This window comes from Camelus bactrianus, chromosome 9 (genome assembly GCF_048773025.1).
Source record: "Camelus bactrianus isolate YW-2024 breed Bactrian camel chromosome 9, ASM4877302v1, whole genome shotgun sequence".
NCBI classification, from domain to species: Eukaryota; Metazoa; Chordata; class Mammalia; order Artiodactyla; family Camelidae; genus Camelus; species Camelus bactrianus.
In genome coordinates, this window is record NC_133547.1 from 46,302,814 (window position 1) to 46,321,746 (window position 18,933).

The 18,933-nt window shown below is 41.1% G+C and overlaps 1 protein-coding gene and 1 long non-coding RNA gene across 7 annotated transcripts in view; one reads left to right on the plus strand and one right to left on the minus strand.

Annotated features, from left to right (window-relative positions):
- Nucleotides 1-17,895, plus strand: part of LOC105079391 (uncharacterized) — a 30,101-nt gene extending 12,206 nt beyond the window's left edge. For 4 of the 6 annotated variants that reach the window (XR_006719808.2, XR_006719805.2, XR_006719806.2 and 1 more), the window contains 2 exons: nt 240-336; nt 4,403-17,895. This is a non-coding gene — a long non-coding RNA (uncharacterized LOC105079391). The remainder of the gene's footprint in view (nt 1-239; nt 337-4,402) is intronic. The other 2 variants (XR_012509199.1, XR_006719804.2) reach the window with 2 other exon arrangements.
- The window catches only part of VTCN1 (V-set domain containing T cell activation inhibitor 1), a 64,097-nt gene continuing 59,648 nt past the window's right edge, over nt 14,485-18,933 (minus strand). The window contains exon 5 of the mRNA XM_010968120.3: nt 14,485-14,620. Within this exon, the coding sequence (XP_010966422.3) occupies nt 14,496-14,620 (125 nt within the window). The 3' untranslated portion in view covers nt 14,485-14,495. The remainder of the gene's footprint in view (nt 14,621-18,933) is intronic.

The following is an 18,933-nucleotide window of genomic DNA, read 5'->3' on the forward strand; positions in this document are numbered from 1 at the left end:
TAAAACCCTTTGTGAAATGTCCCTGACGGTCCAAAGAGAAACCGGTTGGTTGTTTCTCTCAGCTCCAGCCGAGCTCTGTTTCTGCCTCTCTGTTGTAGCATTCTGGGAGGGTTGGTGGGGCAGATCCAAAATAGGAAGCAAGGGTGTGGTTTTTCAGTTTTGGAGCTTGGTGAGAGATACAGCCTCATGAGTGATACTAATCATTTTTCCTCACATTCATACCATTTTTTTTTTTGTAGTTTACAGTGCACTTATTCCTCGCAAAAGCCCTGTGAAATAGACATTGTTCCTCCATTTTAAAGATGCTGCTAATAAAAGCCAGAAGGTGCTATGAAGGTAAGAGATTCTTTTCTATTTTCTGGACATTAGGTATTTCCCTCATATCTGAGGTCTACCAGTTTTAAATCTCTAATACCTTACCAAATTCTGCACTTCTGTCTAATATCGCGTAGATACAATCCAGGCTGCAACTTCAGTCTTCAGCAGCAGGAACTACTCTTTAATGAATGATGTACTCCAGACTGAAAATTCCTCAATTGAAATGCATGAGATTAAGTACAGCCAGTTGTTTTTCCAACTTGTCAAATCTTTAGGTATACAGTTCTCTATATTTACCCAAGATGAAGGCTATGATGCAGCTGTATAAAATATGTGTGCAGTAGACAAAGACCGAAAGGGCATGTACAGATGAGAATCATTATTAGGGTGGTGGATTTAGGAGTCAATTTTTTCTCTGTAAAATTAAAAATCTGTAATTTTTAGAGTATGTACATACTTGAGTTCTTTAGCATATCAGTTAGGGAAAACTAATGGTCCCCATTTTGAATCTTAATAGATTCTTAGCTAATTTAACCCACTAGTTGCATGGCCATTTTCCCTCTGTCTTTCCAACTCCCTTCCCCTCTCCTCTCAGCAACATGCATAGTACTCTGCCAGAATCACTGGATTGAAGCGCAGCATCATGCCACATTGACCTGGAAAGACTTGTTCCTCTGTTTCTTAACTCTCTCGCTCCTCTGTCGTGAATCAGGCCTAATGAATTCTTGGTTTTCCCCTCCTGAGGCAAATTACTTTGTTCAGAAGAGGTCAGTCTTGTATTTCCACCATGCTTCAAAGGGGTGGTTCTTGGATCAAAAATTAAAATGAAACTGGAATCAGGAAGATTAGTTTAGAGGCACCTCGAGAGAAGATGATGAGTTAGGCAGGAACAATAAGGATGAAGAGGAGAAGATAGATTATAGAGGCATTTTGACAGTGTAATTGACAAGAATTGATGACTAATTAATTAGGACTTAGGGGTCAAAGATGTCCTCTAGCTTGGATAACTTAAACAGATAGAACAACTCACAAAAATGAGTTTGTTTTGGGTATGTTTAGAATGAGGTAACTTCAGATGGAGGTGCCTGGTCAGTAGTTGGGAACATGTCTGAATCAGGAGAGGGTGATGAAAGCTGGAGATTAAAAATTTGAGAATTTTCAGGGGTTTTTTTTGTTTTTTTTGTTTTTGCTAACTACCAAAAAATATATGTGATCTTTCAGTTAAAGTGACCCGCTTCCTTTGTTGTAAATCACAGCTGCTCCGTAATCCATGTTTGAGACATTTGTACTATTTTCATGTTGTTAATGATAGGATTTTGGACCATCATTTGCCCAGGGAGCAACTGAGTACCTGAAGCAGAGAGGAAAGCCAGAGGGAAAGACTTGATCATTTAGCCAACTCAGAAGCTGTCTGTGCTGTGGGAATAAGAGACTGTGGGTGGTCTTCAAATTGCAAAAGAGAACTTAGAGATCCACTATCGTGGCCCTTTCTGGCTGTGAAACAAAAAAATCCTCTGGAGTTAATAAATCACAACTTGGGTCCTAATGCAAATCTGAGCAGAGTCCTGCAGGCCTCTTCTTTGGACGCCTGGCAGGGGGCTGGCCCAGTGTGGCCATACCCACGTGGAAGCTCTTAAAGAAAGTTGGTCACCCTTTGTGCTGCCATTTCACCTGATCAGTAGTAGTCCAGTGACATTTGTATTAGTGAGGATTGCCGGACCCTCCCTGTGGTGGCTGGTGGGTAGGTAGTATGATTGTTCCTTTTCCTTGACTGAGTGAGGTGCCCATCTGGAGGGCCCTGGAATCCCCTGGGAGAACGACCTAGTACAAGCACCTGAGCTTTGGGGAATCCTCTTTCTAGCAAGGCCATTTTCCCAGTTGGGAAAACTTCCTACTCTTTCTTTTCCTACAAACAGAGAGTAGAGTAGTAGTGCAGGGAAGGGTCACTCTCTACTGTGATGGGAGGGGGGACCACTCTGCTTGAACACTTGACCCTAATGAGTCCTGTGCAGCTATGCCCAGCCTAAGCATACCACTCTATTAAGAGCTCAGATGGCTCTCCTCCTTCAAATCTGCTTAGTTTTTTTTCCCCCAAATAAGCCCTCTTTTTAAAAAATTTTTTAAAAATTTTAATAAAATTTTTAGAGGTTACTTTCCACTTACAGTTAATACAAAATATGGGCTGTGTTCCCTGTGTTGTATAATACATCCCTGAACCCACCTTATAACCAGTAGTTTGTATCTCTCATTCCCTCACTCTTGTATAGTCCCTTCCCCTCCCCTCACCACTGGTAACCACTAGTTCGTTCTCTATATCTGTGTCTGTTTCTTTTTTATTATATTCACTAGTTTGTTGTATTTTTTTAGATCCCACATGTAAATGATATCATACACTATTTGTCTTTCTCTGACTTATTTCACTTAGCATAATGCCCTCCATATCCATTCATATTTCTGCAAATGGCAAAATTCTGTTTTTTTATGGTGAGTAGTATTCACACCACATCTTCTTTATTCATTCATCAGTTGATAGACACTTAGGTTGGTAAATAATGCTGCTCTGACCATTGGGGTGCATGTATCTTTTTGAATTAGTGTTTTTGGTTTTTTTGGGTATAAACCCTGGAGTGGAATTGCTGGGTCATATGGTAGTTCTGTTTTTAGTTTTTTTTGAGAAACCTCCATACTGTTTTCTACAGTGGCTTTACCAATTTACATTTCCATCAACAGTGTACAAGATTTCCCTTTTCTCCATATCCTCGCCAGCATATGTTGCTTGTGTTCTTTTTGATGATAGCCATTCTGACAGGTGTGAGGTGATAACTCATTGTGGTTTTGATTTGCATTTCCCTGATGATTAGTGATGTTGAACATCCTTTCACGTGCCTGTTGGCCACCTGCATTTCTTCTTTGGAAAAAATGCCTGTTCAGTTCTTCTGCCACGTGGGTTGTTTTGTTGATGTTGAGTTTTATGAGCTGTTTATATATGTTGGATATTAATCTCTCATCACTCACATCATTTACAAATATTTTCTCCCATTCAGTAGGTTGTCTTCATTTGTCAGTGGTCTCCTTTGATGTGCCAAAAGTTTTAAGTTTAATTAGGTCCCATTTGTTTATTTTTGCTTTTATTTACTTCACTTTAGGAGTTGGATCCAAAAAGATATTGCTGCGATTTATGTCAGGGTGTTCTGCCTGTTTTCCTCTAGGAGTTTTATAAGTATCCAGTCTTACATTTAGGTCTTTAATCCATTTTGGGTTTATTTTTGTATATGGTGTCAAATAAGCCTCCTTTACATTATGTAGCACTAGGGTTAGTGTCCCTTTTGCATGACTATTTTGTTCGTGTCCTTTTGCATGACTTTGGCCAACATAGAGATGTTTTCACTCTTTGAGGACTGCGAAAAGGATTTTAGTGAGAAGGACAGAAAAGAGAAAAGCTATTTTCTATTCTGAGAGCCTCAGGACAGAAAAGATTGTAATCTACCTCTAGCCCAAAGGTGGCCTTAGTACCCGGCAATTTAGTTTAGTCTCATGGAGTCAAACTGGTCCTGTCACTCAGTTCTCCTCGTTTGAAGATTGGACCCACACTGGTTTTATTTTTCATCTTTTCATGCTCTGTGGTCTTTTATAACATTTAAAATAGTAACCTGTGGTTTGAGGAGGCCATTAGCCAATTCAGTTCCTTCACCTGCTGAGCCATTGTGCTCAAGTCTTGAAGTGTCCTCTGACCTGGTTTGAATCAGCAGCTCTTTGGACAAGGCTCTCTATTGTATCCCAGCTGTTCAAACATTAAACATCTATTCTTGGTTGAATATGGAGGGAAAAAAGCTAAGTTGGTCATCTTTCCTGTGATGGCTGCCTTGATATTCATTTGCCCTGCCCAATACATTTAATAGCTAATTTTTATTAGTTCCTTCTTTTATGCCAGTGTTATGGACTGAACTGTGTCCCTCACAAATTCATATGTGGAAGTTCCCACCCCCAGTACCTCAGAATGTGACTGTATTTGGAGATAGGGCCTCTAAAGAGATAATTAAGGTGAAATGGAATAATACTGCTGGACGCTTGTCCAATATTACAGGTTTTCTTGTAAGAAGAGGAAGAGACACCAGGGATGCAAGTGCACAGAGAAAAGGGCGTGTGAGGACACACTGCAAAGGTGGCCATCTGCAAGCCCAGGAGAGAGGCCTTAGAAGGAACCAAAGCTGCTGACACTTTGCTCTTGGATTTCTAGCACCCAGAACTGTGAGAAAATTTCTATTGTTTGAGCCAGCCACAGCCAGGCAGTGTAATAACTGTTTTTTATGAATTATCTCTTTAATAGTCACAGTTACCAAATGAGGCAGGCACTACTGAGACAGGGACTCCCAACATAATTTTGCTCACAGTAGGAATGCATTCGGAGTAGGCTCAGGCCTGACCCTGAAAGTAAGTAGGTGGAATGCTCTGGCTCGTAAATGGCTGAGGTGGGGAGAGGGTTTAAATGGAACCAAGCACTTTCCTGACACGTGCATCTCTCTCCTGGTTGTGTCTAACCATGTGTACTCCTTGTTCCTTACATTACGGGGGAGTGGTAAGCCCTAATGTACCAGGGCAAGCCTTTACAAGGGTTTACACGCTGAACTGATAAGTCCCTTCTGATCACTCACTATTCACTTCTAATTTTTTCCTCTATTTTGGTCTCTTTCTTACTCATCTCCAGGGACTAGCCAGGTAAATATATTTCCAAATAACTATTCTTTTTCCTTTCCTATACATATTACTGGTTAAAATGTAGGTCTCAAAGGTTATCAAAGTTCAGAAACAGATACAAGTACATATATAACAACATGCAATATAGTAAAATACTTTAAAAAGTTACTGGGGGTGACGATAAGTTAATTAATAAATAGTATTGGAGAATCACTTGAAAAAAGTTAACTCCCTTCCCTCAGATTATACTAAATTAATTTCAGGTGGAATAAAGGTTTAAGTGTTAAAAAAGAAACATGAAAGTATTAAAATATGAGAAGATGGACATTTTTATATAATCTAGGGGTATAGAAATCACGTCGAAACATGTAAACATAAGTACTAAAAGAAGAAATAAGCGGAAAAATTGATAGACTTGATTATATAAAAGCAACGTGGTTGGTCATGGCAGAGTGGACAGGACCATCTGCGGTCCAGTGCTCAACATCTGTAGATTCAAGGAAGAATTTATAATAATTAAACCTATTCTTTCCAGGTGTGTTTGAGGTCAGTTAACATAGAACATATAAACTGGTCTCAGGAGACATTTTCGATCATCTGGTAAAGACTTCACCTCAGCAGATTACAACCATCTTCTGAAGTCTTGGAGATAGTCCCCAAGGAACTGTTGGGAACACAGCAGTGTGGTGTTCTTAGAGTAAGTTGGGAAGAGGCTTGCAGTTTCACTGCCAGGCCCTTTGTGAGTCAGGGGAGGGCGGTGGTGGAAAATGCCCAGTGGTAATGGAGAATGCATTGCAGTCCCCGCAGGGAGGGGCTGATCTTCCCTGCAGATGGCTGCAGGGCTTTGTGAGCAATGCAGCCAAGAGCTCGTGACGAATCCTCATAGTTTAATACATATAAGAACATGATAGCCAATATTTATATGATGTTTTAAACTTTTTATGGCACTTTTACACATGTCCATACTTTTTCAGGGGTAGTATGGGTTGTGATGGGAGATTTGAGTTTGAATGCTTTTTCAACCTGTTGGCTGTATGATCTTTGGTGAGTTGCTTAACCTCTCAGGACCTGTTTTCTCCTCTGTAAAATGATGGTGATGGTGCTAGCGTCAAGGTGATACCTACCTTATAAAGTAAGGACTGACTGAGAAATACCTAGTATGATGTTTGATGTTTAAGATGTAGGAGGCACTCGATTTCCGTTCCTTCTCTAAGGGGTGATTGTGTCAGTGGACCTCCAATTTCCACAACAGTTACATGTTCATACAGGTAATGGACTCTCTTCAGATATGTCTCGTGTAACACGGTGATTCTTAACACCAGCCGTGGGGGTGGAGGTGGTGATGCCTCTGTTAAAAGGCACCCCTCCACCCTCCCTGAGAATCACTGGTCTGTACTTTGATACCCGAAGGATCTCCCACTAGTTTGATATTTTTGTTTGATATTTTCACTCACAGTTTTATTTCAGTGAAGTGAGGATTTGCCTCCCTGGGAAGATAATACATTAAGCTAATGAAGAAGGTAGTAGTCAGTACATTACCTTCTCCTGTGTAGCTAGTTACCAGGGAGCTTTGTGTGTGTGGTGAGGGTCAGGGGAGGTGGTGTATGTGGGGGAGTTTTGATGGGAAGACAGAGTACTCAGGGCCCAGAGGAGAGCCGATTGAGCTGTATGGAAGAAAATGAATAAAAGGGAAGGTGAGAGGAACTGAAGACGATTGCCATTTTTCTCAATAGGTCCTCAGCAGACTGTGAGCCTCATTTGGCTTCTCATGGGGCAGCTACTGCCTCTCAATAGAAACTGCTCCCTTTATGCTGTAAATCTGTCACATTTCCAGTCTCACCTACCCTAGGTGTGAGACCTGACCCACTGCTTGAGTCATACGGTTATCTGAGCCAACTCATATTAAGTACCATAAGGTCCTGGAATTTTATCTGTCAAAACCTAATAGTTCTCCCTATAATGATACATAAATGGCTGCAAATAAATCTTGGTAGCTGCAAATATAGAAGACAAAGAGAAAAGACATAGTCTTGGTTTCCTATGAACTGCTCACAGGCTAGATTAACTGAGCATCACTTTTGGCTTATTCTAAAGAACAGATATAAGACTAAGGTATCCATAAAGTTCTTATTTGTATTGTTTAGAGTTTTGGGTAAGAGACTTTATAACTGAAAATGCTAAGGATACTTCTTAGGCCAGGCAGTTAGAGTTGAGCTGAAGAGAGAAGCTAAGCTGAAGGTCAGGTTATGACTTTGAGAAGACATAGGCTCCTGTAGTGATAACTGCAGACCCCCTTCTAAGCTGTGACTTAACTCCTTTGGCCCAGCAGACACTCAGAAAACAAGGCTTCCAGGAGTGTCTGCTTGATCCCTTTTAAGAGCAAACTTCCAAGGACTGCCTGGGCCTCCACCCTTATTTTGTCGTCGTCATGGTTCTTCATTGCTGAGTACTTGGACACTTTGAAAATGATGACAGAATAAGGGTGGAAGTCTCTGAGTACTCAGCAGTGAAGAACAGTTGACAAAACAGTGTGTGCTTTTGTGTTAAATTGCATATATAGACTAAAGAAGAGAATAAAATCATGGTGCCTCGGACCATTCAGGGACAGCTTCATGGGGAAAGAAGAATTTTGGCTTGAAGGAGGTAGAATTCAAAGAAAGACAAGAGAGCATATCTAAAGTTCTGTTTTTGGTGACTGTTAATTTTTACTCATGGCTCCCATACTGAAACTCCTGGAGATGATTGCTGTGAACGAGGGAATAAGACACTGTTAGAAGGAACAAGACCTTCAGGTGAATAGTAAGATAGTCTGAATTAGAGCAGCCAGTCAGATGTATGGAGACTTCACCAGCTGGAGGGAGATTAGAAATGACAAATTTCATTAATAGAACCAAAGCACACCACACATGCCACTGGGCAGAAGCCTTATTATGCAATAATGACACCCCTGCATCCCCCATCCCCCAATTTATGCACAGATTGGGTCACTTCGCACTTACAACGAGTCTGGGTACAGGTGGTGGCCAGTGCTGCTGCCTGAAGTTTGACTTGTTGAAATGTCTTAGCTTCTGGCATCATCCAGATTTGAGCTTCCCCGATGATCGTGATGTACATCATATTCTGGTCCTTCTACTTCAGCTCATACAATGCATCTGTGCACACCACTGTGTGTTCCCGACAAGGTCAGTGAGTTTACCTGGGGTGGGAGTGGTTATGCTTGCTTTCACCGTTTGCTTTCTCAGTGTGGTTCAGCATTATTCTCTTCCTGCAGAAGGCCTACTGGGAACAAGCTGGTAATGTAGCAGAGGTGTTGCAAAAGTCCCCTGGGAATTCGCCCTTTGGCAATTCAGTTTTCTATAGATTTTATTCCTCCACCAACTACCATTGTGTTTTTGGCAAGTTATATTGCCTGAGGATGGCCAGTTACCGCCCCTTTACCCTGGGCCTTGAGGTCTTCACCTAAAAGGTGAAAGGACTAGGAAAGAGGATTCTGAGGTCCGCCTACCTCTAAGATTTGAGAATTTGGTAATTCCTGAGAAGTAAAAGTCAGACTTCTTGATCCCAGAGCAATGCATTTGTCCACCTATATTTATTCTCCCACATTTATCTGCCATGAGCCTACTGTCACCACTGATTTTCCCAGATGGAGACCTGGCAGGCTGGTAAAGCCTAGTGCAGTTTCCTTAAGAAACAAGACCCAGCCACCTTGCGCATGCTCACAGGCTCCCGTCATTCCCTCCCATTCGTTTATCCATTCATTCAACATTTATTGAAGGCCTGTTGTGTGCTAGGTACTAATCTTTAGATCCTGATCTATGGCTTTTTATCCATCTTCCCTTTCCTACACCTTCTCTGAAAACCAGACAGACAATAGCATAGGGAATGTGTATTTCATTATTCTAGTGAACTCTAAAATGAAGTAGTCCAAGTGCCAGGGAGGCAGTGGTCAATATGTGAAAAGTCTGGGAAGGAGGCTGGAAACATTCTTTTTTTTAAAACATCATCGAAGTTTTGTTCCTCAGGGCCTCAGTTCAAAGTTTCATTGCCCCTGCTTGGAGAAGTCTATGGGTTTCAAGGAAGTTACATGTTATTATTGGCCTTACTCTGAATTTTGCCTAGGCGGGGTCCTGAAACCTAAGTTCAGAGTGAGATGGAACTCAGGCAGCTCTCTCACAGGACTTGATTTGTAGAGTAGAAGGGAAAGGAACGTAGAAGCTCAGGCAGCTGAAGATAATCCCATCAGGAATTCTTGGTTGCCTGAAGCTGAGTCCTGGCTCTGTGCTGAGGCAGCCGCCCAAGAAACAGAGGCTAATGCCTGTTTTAGGAAGCAAACAGGTTTGTTTGCTCCCCTCTCTTCTAGATCCTTTTCTACTCTACATCAGAGCTTCTTAATCTCAGCACGATTGACATTTTGGGCTGGATAATTCTTTCTTGTGGGCAGACTGCCTGTACGTTGTGGGGTGTTGAGCAGCATCCCTGGGTTCTTTTTATCCACTAGGTGCCAATAGCACCCCCACCCCTCCCCAAGCTGACAACATAATTGTCTCCAAAATTTCCAGATGTCCCCTGGGGTGGTGCAAAGTTACCCTGCTTGAGTCCCACTGCTCCAGATGCTGTTGAAAGCTGAGGTGATCACTGTCCATGCAGAAAAGAAAGTAGAAGCCTCAAACCTTGTGATGGCATAATGCTCCGTGCAGTCAAGGATGAGCAGTCCTTTCCTGGACCATTCAAGGAGGAACATCATCTGAGAAGTAAAATGCCGTTAGTTTGTCTTTAAAAATTTAGAAAATCAGTGTCACCCAACTAATGTAAACATTTTTTATGTTAAAATCATTTTCCACATATCCTAAACATATGCCAGGTGGGAGGAGGGGCCAAGGCACTTTTGCATTGTAATGAAAAGTGAATCATTTGAGCCATCAGTAAAATGCAGCCACCTCTGAATTGTGAAGTGGCAGCTGATTAGCAGCTTCTTACTGGATCCACCACAGTTTAATTTGTGGATTATAAAATGTGTGTATATTGCAATCAGAACTTTCTAGGAACTTCCTCAGAGCAACATTACAGCAATATAACTAAAGATTCAGAGACAAGAGAGATGTAATATCCCATTTTCTCACTCCCCCGACGGGGATGGGTATGGGGAGGTCCCTGAGATATGGGAATATACATGTCTCCACAAGCATTTTACTTAGTAGTCTTAATACACTTCTCTAGTTCAGAAGAACTGTTTTCCCAACTTTTAATATATGTTTTTGAAGATAAATTTATCTTGTTCATATTGAAGTCTTCTGTGGGTTGCTTTTGGCTGCTTCTTTCTTCTTGATCTTATTTTTTCACTCCAGACTTCTCAACATGAATTCATTTCCCCCCAGAAATATAAAAGTAGGTCATATCTTGTGGTGAAATAGTTCTGCAGATTCCTGGGATTCTGAAAATAACAGAATAACAGCAATAAGATACCATTACAGCCATTCAGCAAACATTTATTGAGAATGGACAGTCTCCCTTCCACTGCATGAGTGTCTCTTGTTCAGAAATGGGCTTGTTTTTCTGTGTTTGATGATAGTCTATTGAGACCACATGGTATCATGGGTTGCTGGGTGAAAGAAAATGGCTTGAGTCTCCCCTTGAGATAGAGGACCATCCTCAGCAAACAGGAACTGAGAGAGGAGCTAGGGGCAGGCTCCTGGGTAGAAGCAAAAAGATCTCAGCCAGGGAATGTGTGTGACCTAAAGTGTCATGATCAGTTATTATGTATATTTCTAGTATGACCTATTCATTTACTTTAAAAAATTAATTTAAGGTTATCCCTCTATAGTTCTAGAGAGAGAGAGATGGAGCTGCAGTTGACCAGGTAACAATATGTAACCATGTGTGTACTGCATGTGAACACCAACTGTTACATGTATGCCATGGATCATTAAAAAAAAAAGATTGCAAATTACTCTTCTAAGGGAATACAAGATAAAGACAAATAAGGTACATTTTGTAGGTCAGATTATCTAGTTGCAGGATATTAAAAACTCATTTACAGTATTGTGGGAAACAAGGAAAGAAGGGCTTCTACTAATGAGATCCTCAAGGGATAGTTCCTCAGAGAAATCTTCCTCCATTGACAACCATGGAGGTCAGAAGTGATGGAAACAGGCAGATTTCCTCACAAAGAATTCTGCTTTTGTGCACTGCACCATAGTAAGTGGAGAACAGGAGAAGGAATGAAAAGTAGAGCAACACATCCCTAGCCAAGATGGTGGAGTAGAAGGACCCTGAGCTCACCTCCTCTCACAGGGACACCAAAATCAACCATTTGCAGAACAACCGTTGATGAAAAAGACTGAAGCTACCAGAAAAGATGTACAACTAAAGACGTAAGTAAGGAACCACAATGAGACAGGTAGGAGGGGCAGACTCACTATATAGTCAAATCCCATACCCCCAAATGGGTGATCCATGAGCTAGAGAATAATTACTTTGCAGAGGATCGCCCAAAGGAATGAGATCTGAGCCCCACGTGGCGCTTACCAGCCCAGCGGTCCCGCACCAGGAAGACGAGCCCCCAAACATTTGGCTTTGAAGGCCAGCTGGGCTTACTTTTGTGAGAATCAGAGGGCTGTTGGGTGGGGTCAGGTCTTGGCATTAATGAGCTAGAGGGAGAATCCCACAATGGCTCTTGCCAGCACCAGTGTCCACATGGTAGAAGGAGCTCCCCAAAAGGGCTGCCACCAGTGCCTGTGTTCCTAAGGTGATGTGCAGTTGCCTCCTGCCTCTCCAAGAGACTCTTCTGGATCAGTAGGTAGGTCTGACCCAGGCTCCTATCAGATTACTGCTTCTGCCTTGGGTGCCAGAGCATGTGAGACCCTGCCCTGGGGACCAGCTGGGTCCCAGCTCTGCCCACTAGCAGGTCAACACAAGCGTTGAGACACTCTGGACCTGAGACCCAACTGTGTTAGGAACTGGCCCCTCCACCAGCAATGCAATACCAGCTGGGTCTTGTAACCAGACTCCAAGACCTGGCTCTGCCCACCAGTCAACTGGCACTAACCCAAGGACCTGGCTTCACCCACCAGTGGGTGAGCAACAGCACCAGAGTCTTCTGGACCCTGACTCTACCCACCAGTGATACAGCACTAGGCCCAAGGCCTCCTGGAGCTCCACAGTCAGCTGCCTCATAAACTGGCCCTGCCAACCAGCAGCTGGCAACCTCCACATGAAGCAAGGCCTGGCAACCACTGGCCTGGGGGTCAACGAAGCCTACTAGACTTCCCACCTAGTCAGCCCACCACAACAGAAGGACCCGCACAGCCTTCATGGGAAGAACTCTAGAGCATACAGCTCAGGTGACGAGAGAGATGTGTCTGCTGGTATGCATAGGACATCTCCTACAACAAACCACTTCTCAAAGGTCGGAAAATGTACCAACCTGCCAGATACATAAAAATACAAATAGGAACTTGGGCAAAATAAGGCAGCAGAGGAACATGTTCCAGATAAAGGAACAAGATAAAATTGCAGAAGAACAACAAATAAAGTGGAGATGGGCAATCTCCCCAAGACAGAGTTCAGGGTAGTGATTGTAAAGATGATCAAAGATCTAGGGAGAAGGATGGACACAGAGAAGTTAGAAGCTTTTAACAAAGAGTTAGAAAATATAAAGAACAACCAAATAGAGATGAAGAATATAATAACTGAAATGAAAAATACAAATAAAAAGAAAAGGCCAAAACTAGGAACATGAAAATTATGAAAGGAAAAAAGCTCACAGGTAAAGGCAGGCATAAAGGTAGGGAATCATCTCACACACAGAACTAGTAGTAGGAAGGCTAAAAGACAAAAGTAAAATCATCTGTATCCTCAACAAACACTTAAGAGACACACAAAATAATTAGGTGTAAAATATGATATCAAAAATAGTAATTGCAAGGGGAGGAGAGTACAAATGCAGGGTTGTGAAAATGCATTTGAAATTAAGGGATTAGAAACTTAATTATAAATATGTATATGTATATATATACGGATTGCTATATAAATATCTCATGGTAATGACAAACCAAAAACCCATACTAGATACACACAAAAGAAAAAGGAATCCAAATATAACACTAAAGATGGCCATCAAATCACAAGAGAACAAAAGGACAAAAAAGACCTACAAAACAACCCCCAAACTATTAACAAAGTGGCAATAAGAACACACATATTAACAATTACTTTAAATGTAAATGGACTAAATGCTCCAGTCAAAAGAAATAAATAAAAACTGGTGCTGAATGGATACGAAAACCGGACCCATACATATGCTGCCTACAAGAGACTCATTTCAGGTCTAAAGACACACACAGACTGAAAGTGAGGGGATGGAAAAAGGTATTTCATGCAAATGGAAATCGAAAGCCAGGATATAGGAATATTTATATCAGACAAAATAGCCTTTAAAATAAAGACTGTTATAAGAGACAGAGAAGAACTTTATGATCAAAGGGTCAATTCAAGAAGAAGATACAACAAATGTAAACATATAAGTACCCAACATAGGAGCACCTAAATACATAGTAAATGTTAACAGACATAAAGGGAGAAGTTGACAGTAATAATAGTAAGGGACTTTAACAGCCCACTTCCATCTATGGACAGATCATCCAGACAGAAAATCAATATGGAAACATTAGCCTTAAATGACACACTAGACCAGATGGACTTAATTGTTATTTATAGAACATTCCATCCCAAAGCAACAGAATACACATTCTTTTCAAGTGCACATGGAACATTCTCTAGGATAGACCACATACTAAGCTGCAAAACAAGCCTTGGCAAATTTAAGAAAATTAAAATCATACAAAGTGTTTTTTCCAGCCACAGTGCTGTAAAACTAGAAATCAACTACAAGGAAAAAACTGCAAAAACACAAACATGTGGAGGTTAAACCATATGCTACTGAACAGCCAATGGGTCACTGAAGAAATCAAAAAATACCTGGTAACAAAGGAAGATGAAAATCAGAGCCAGAGGACTGAAGCAGGAGAGAAGTGTCAGCAAGAGGGCTTTGTCAGGTCCCAGCCAGCAGGGGGTCTGGGAGGGATTTTGCTCATGTAGTGATGCTTTGTTGTGAGATCAGCGTAATGAGTCAGGGCCAAACGGCTTTCTCCTCAGTGAGGTATGTTTACCTTCATGGATGACTCAATAAATGAAAAGGCATTTGAATTTACACAAATACTTGAATTGTATAGAGCTGTTTTTCCTGTAAGCCGGTCAGTGCGGTCTGTACTCTGTTAACAATTGCTTACCTTCCACAATACCAGTGGAAATAATGCCTACTGCCCTGGCATTATGAAATGTTTCTCTCTGAGGCTGATGCTGGGGGCTGCTTGGTTCTTGTTAGGAACACAAGCACACACACACAGTGGATCCCCCACACCACTCGTGATTCACCTCACCTGTTGTGCCAGTGACTTTGCATGTTTCTGTACAGCCAGTGTATGTTATTTTAGCATCAGGTAAGGGCAGAGAGGCAAGAGTACCCAGCTGATGGCACCAAAAGAAGAGACACAGAGGGAAGCCTTTGAGTTCAGCAGCTGTAGGTGACTTCGCCTTTTAATCTCAGAGTCTGTAAAGGGAAAGAAAAACGTTCAGGGTCATAGAGGAAAAGCCGATGTGTTCTTCACATGGCTGGTTAGCAAGAAAAGTACCTCTAAAACAGAATAAACTGTTCCTAATATAACTTGTACCCTAATTTGGGGGCAATTTTGTAGCCCATTCTTCACCTTTTTTGTAACTGGCTAAACAGCAGAGCTTTCGCTTTCTTCAAAGCAGTTCCATTCTGCGGTCCAGACCAGTGAGCACTCAGCCAAATGGCAAACCATGCCAAGAAACAGATTGCTCTTGGTTACCAAATAAAGGATAGGCTAGACAAACAGCTGTGGCCAGGCCTTAGTTTCGAGCACATTTTCCCCTCTAGGCAGTGACCTTTACAGGTTCTGTGCCATTTGCTTTCATCACACCACCGCAAAGTAATGAGAAAGTACTGTTCTCACTTTGAAGTAGAGAAAGGCAGAAGAAATTAAATTACTCTTTACTCTGTTTTCTCCCTAGACAATCCAATGTCATTTAGTCCATTTCAGCTCTGACACTTACTGTGTGACTTCAGACAAGTTTAGGCAAGTTACTCAGTCTGTATGTGCCTCAGTTTCTTCATCTATAAAACAGGGCTAAAATAGTAATGATCTATTTCATAGGGTTCTTATGAGGATTGATGAGTTAATACATGCAAAGCAGTTAGAACAGTGCCTAGCACCATAGTAAGCACTGGGTAAGTATTAGCTCTAAAATCAACAGTAACCCCACTCAAGCCTCATAAACATTACTCCTATTAAGCTGATCATTTCCAAGTCCACCTCCTTGGCCTTAATTCTGAGTTTCACATCTGGATTTACAGTTGCTACTGTATGCCAGTTAAAAATATAATTATTCAGCAAATATTCTTGAGCACCTATTCTTTGGATTCAAAGGAGTCCAATAAATACTCTCTCTCCAGCTGAGTTTTGAACCAATTAAAGAGTAAGACCAAAAAAAAAAAAAAAATGAGGCAACTGGAAGGCTAAAATATCACCTTTGTTACTGATAAATCTGATGATTAAGGATTACGCCTGGTCTGCAGGGAAGTGGGCTGCAGCCCGGACTTCCCCAGTGACAGGCAGCACAGGACTGGGGCAGGCTTCGTTCCACGAGGGCAGATTCTGCCCCTGACAACTGATGGCTGGGAGGAGCAGAGTAGAATGCATACTTCTGAACTGAGCTACTTACGCCCAACTTCTAATAAACTCACCAGTCACATAAATTAACTCCTCCTCCTCTGGGGAAGAATGAAAGAGGGGAGGAGAGGCTAGAAGGGTTACATTGGTGGGGATCTCTTCTCGTAGAAGGAAATATGTAGAGCAGGGATGAAGCATTCTCCCCAAACTTGTTACCTGCCCAGTAATGTGCTAAGCATCGGACAGCCCCACCTTTGTACACAGGGGCATTTTCAACTCAACATCTCTAAACTCTTCACCTTTTTCCCAAACACGTTGCTTTTCTGATATTTTCATGTTTTTTGTTGGTAGCATTACTAACCTCCTAAGCAACCTGGGTAGAAATATCAGACCCATTTTGACTTGTTCCTTCTTGTCCTTCACATTTCTGTCACCAAGTTCTGTAGATTATTTTCTTCATTAACTTTTGATTCTTCCTACTCTCCTTCCCATTGTCACTGCCCTGGTTACGGCCCTCATCATTCTCCCCTGGCCATTGACATTGGATCGTGACTTCATGCCTTTCTGTTCTATTAAAACCCTTCCTTTTCTTCAAAGCTCAGCTTGAACTCTTTCTTACCTAGTGAGCCACTACAGTCATAATTAATGACTTGTTCCTCTAGGTATCATAGCCACACTGTGGTTAACTTCTCTTATGACAATTGTACTCTTCATCTTAGTATTTCATGGGACTTAAAAATTGCTTTGCATATATTTGGCACTCAATAGATACTTGTTGAATGAATGACCCAAATTACAGTATACTCAGAGAACACAGGCTGTAAACCCCATGGCTTCATCTAGTTGTTCAGAAACTTACTTTGTGCATGACAAGAAGGAATTATGTTATTTTATCTTACTTTTGAGCTACGTCATGTTACTAAAAGTTGTATATAATCCTAGTGCTGCACATGAACACATATTCTGATGTATCCAGTAAGCATGTATGGAAAAAGAACCTGTTTACTGAATAGCAGTTGAGCTCAATTTCTGTGGTTTTTTCAGTTATTGCCATTTCTGTTAGAAGGCATTAGTTACACAGTTTGGAGCTTTTAACTGAGATACTGTTGTTAACACTTTATTTTAAATACCTAATGCTTCATTTCCCCCTTCTCTTCTGGGAAGGCCTTCCATCAGGTACTGCCTCACTAGTCTAAGTGTGGGCAGCTGACCCAAGTTGAGCCTTTCTGGAAAAATTGATTAGGACTGAGGAATTAAGCTTCAGTCTAGTAACCCTTGAGTGGAAGAGACTTTTAAAGGTAGGTGCTCTTGACAACCATGTTCTGCCCCATAGACTAAAACAAGAGTGAGTAAATTAGAGAGCAAAGAGACTAAAGTAGAAATTAGAATCCCAGTGGACTTTAAGTTCTCGGTTCCAGCTGTTCTTGAAGCCATATTGCACTTCCTGTCCTTGGTTTTGAGACCTCCTAATACCCTTTTAATAAATTCCCAGTTTTAGTCTAGGCTTATTTGAGTTGGTTTTGTTTTCTAAGTAACTAAAAATGTTCTAACTGGTACAATCACCAATTTGTTCCACAGGATAGTCGAAGAACTCTTCTCTTTCTTGTAAATACAATTTTTAAATTACTTTTTTATTGTAGTAAAAAAGCACATAATACAGAATTTACTATCTTAGCCTTTTTAAAGTATACAGTTCGGTAGTGTTAAGTATATTCACATTCTTGTGAAGCAGATCTTCAAAATGTTTTAATTTTGCAAATCTGAAACTCTATACCCATCAAACAACTCCTCATCTTTCCCCTTACCCCTAGCTCCTGGTAACCAGCATTCTGCTTTCTGTTTCTAGAATTTGACTACTTTAGACACCTTATATAAGTAGAATCAAACACTATTTGTCTTTCTGTGACTGGCTTATTTCACTTAGCACAATATCCTGAGAATTCATCCATGTTGTAGCATGTCAAAGGATTTCCTTCCTTTTTAAAGACAGAATACTATTCCATTGTATGTATATACCACATTTTGTTTATCTAGTCATCTGTTGATGGACATTGGGGCTGCTCCTTCCTCTTGGCTATTGTGAATAATCCTGCTATGAACATGGGTGTGCTAATAAATCTTTGAGACACTGCTTTCAGTTCTTGTAGACATATGCACAGAAATGGGACTGCTGGATCAAATGGTAGTTCTGTTTCTAAATTTTTTGAGGAAGCTCCCATACTTTTTTCCATTGTGGTTGCACCATTTTACAATCTCACCAATATGCACAAAGGTTCTAGTTTCTTCTCATCCTCACCAACACTTGTTATTTTCTGTTTGTTTTTTTGCTAGTAGCCATTCTAATGGGCATGAGATGATATTGTAGTTTCCATTTACATCTCTCTGATGATTAAGGATGTTGAGCATCTTTCCATATGCTTGTTGGCCATTTGTGTATTTTCTTTGGAGAAATGTCTATTCAATTCCTTTGCCCATTTTTTTTCTTTGCCCATTTTTAAATCAGGTTATTTGACTTTTTGTTGTTGAATTATAGAAGTTCTTTATGTATTCTGGGTATTAATCACTTATATATATATGATTTGCAAATATTTTCTCCCATAGGTTGCCTTTCATATATATAATTTTAAATTTAAAGCTAGCTGATGAAAATATGCTTTATTCAGTTAAATTCAGCAAACATTTATAGGGCACTTAAAATATGCAATGCAAGATATTCTGCTTGGTACTAGGCTTGATATAAGACAGCAATTCTTCCGACATACTCCTTTCCCTACAGCTTGAATTCAGTTTAACCCAAAGAGGGATGGTCTTAAAATTCATAATTCAATCTATGCATTTCCTTGACACTAGCTCAGCCCTAGGTTTTGTAATATACTAAAGCACTGAAGGGAGACAAGGGTGCTGGGCCTTTCCGGCTCCTGGACTTCTCAGCCTGGGAGGCCAGCTCAATCTAGAAACTTTCAGATTAATCTTGAGCCAGTATTAGAGGGATCATGAGCCAGTCCCAGAAGGACTGAATAAGATTACGGCAGACCTTTAGTCTTTAAATCAAAAGCCTTGCTTTCCTAAGGTAGTCCTGCTGAGTTAGACAGGGCCTCAGAATCCTAAACAGTGCTCTCCAGGCAGTAAGAGGGCATATAAGATGAAAACTAATGGCCACCTTTGACCT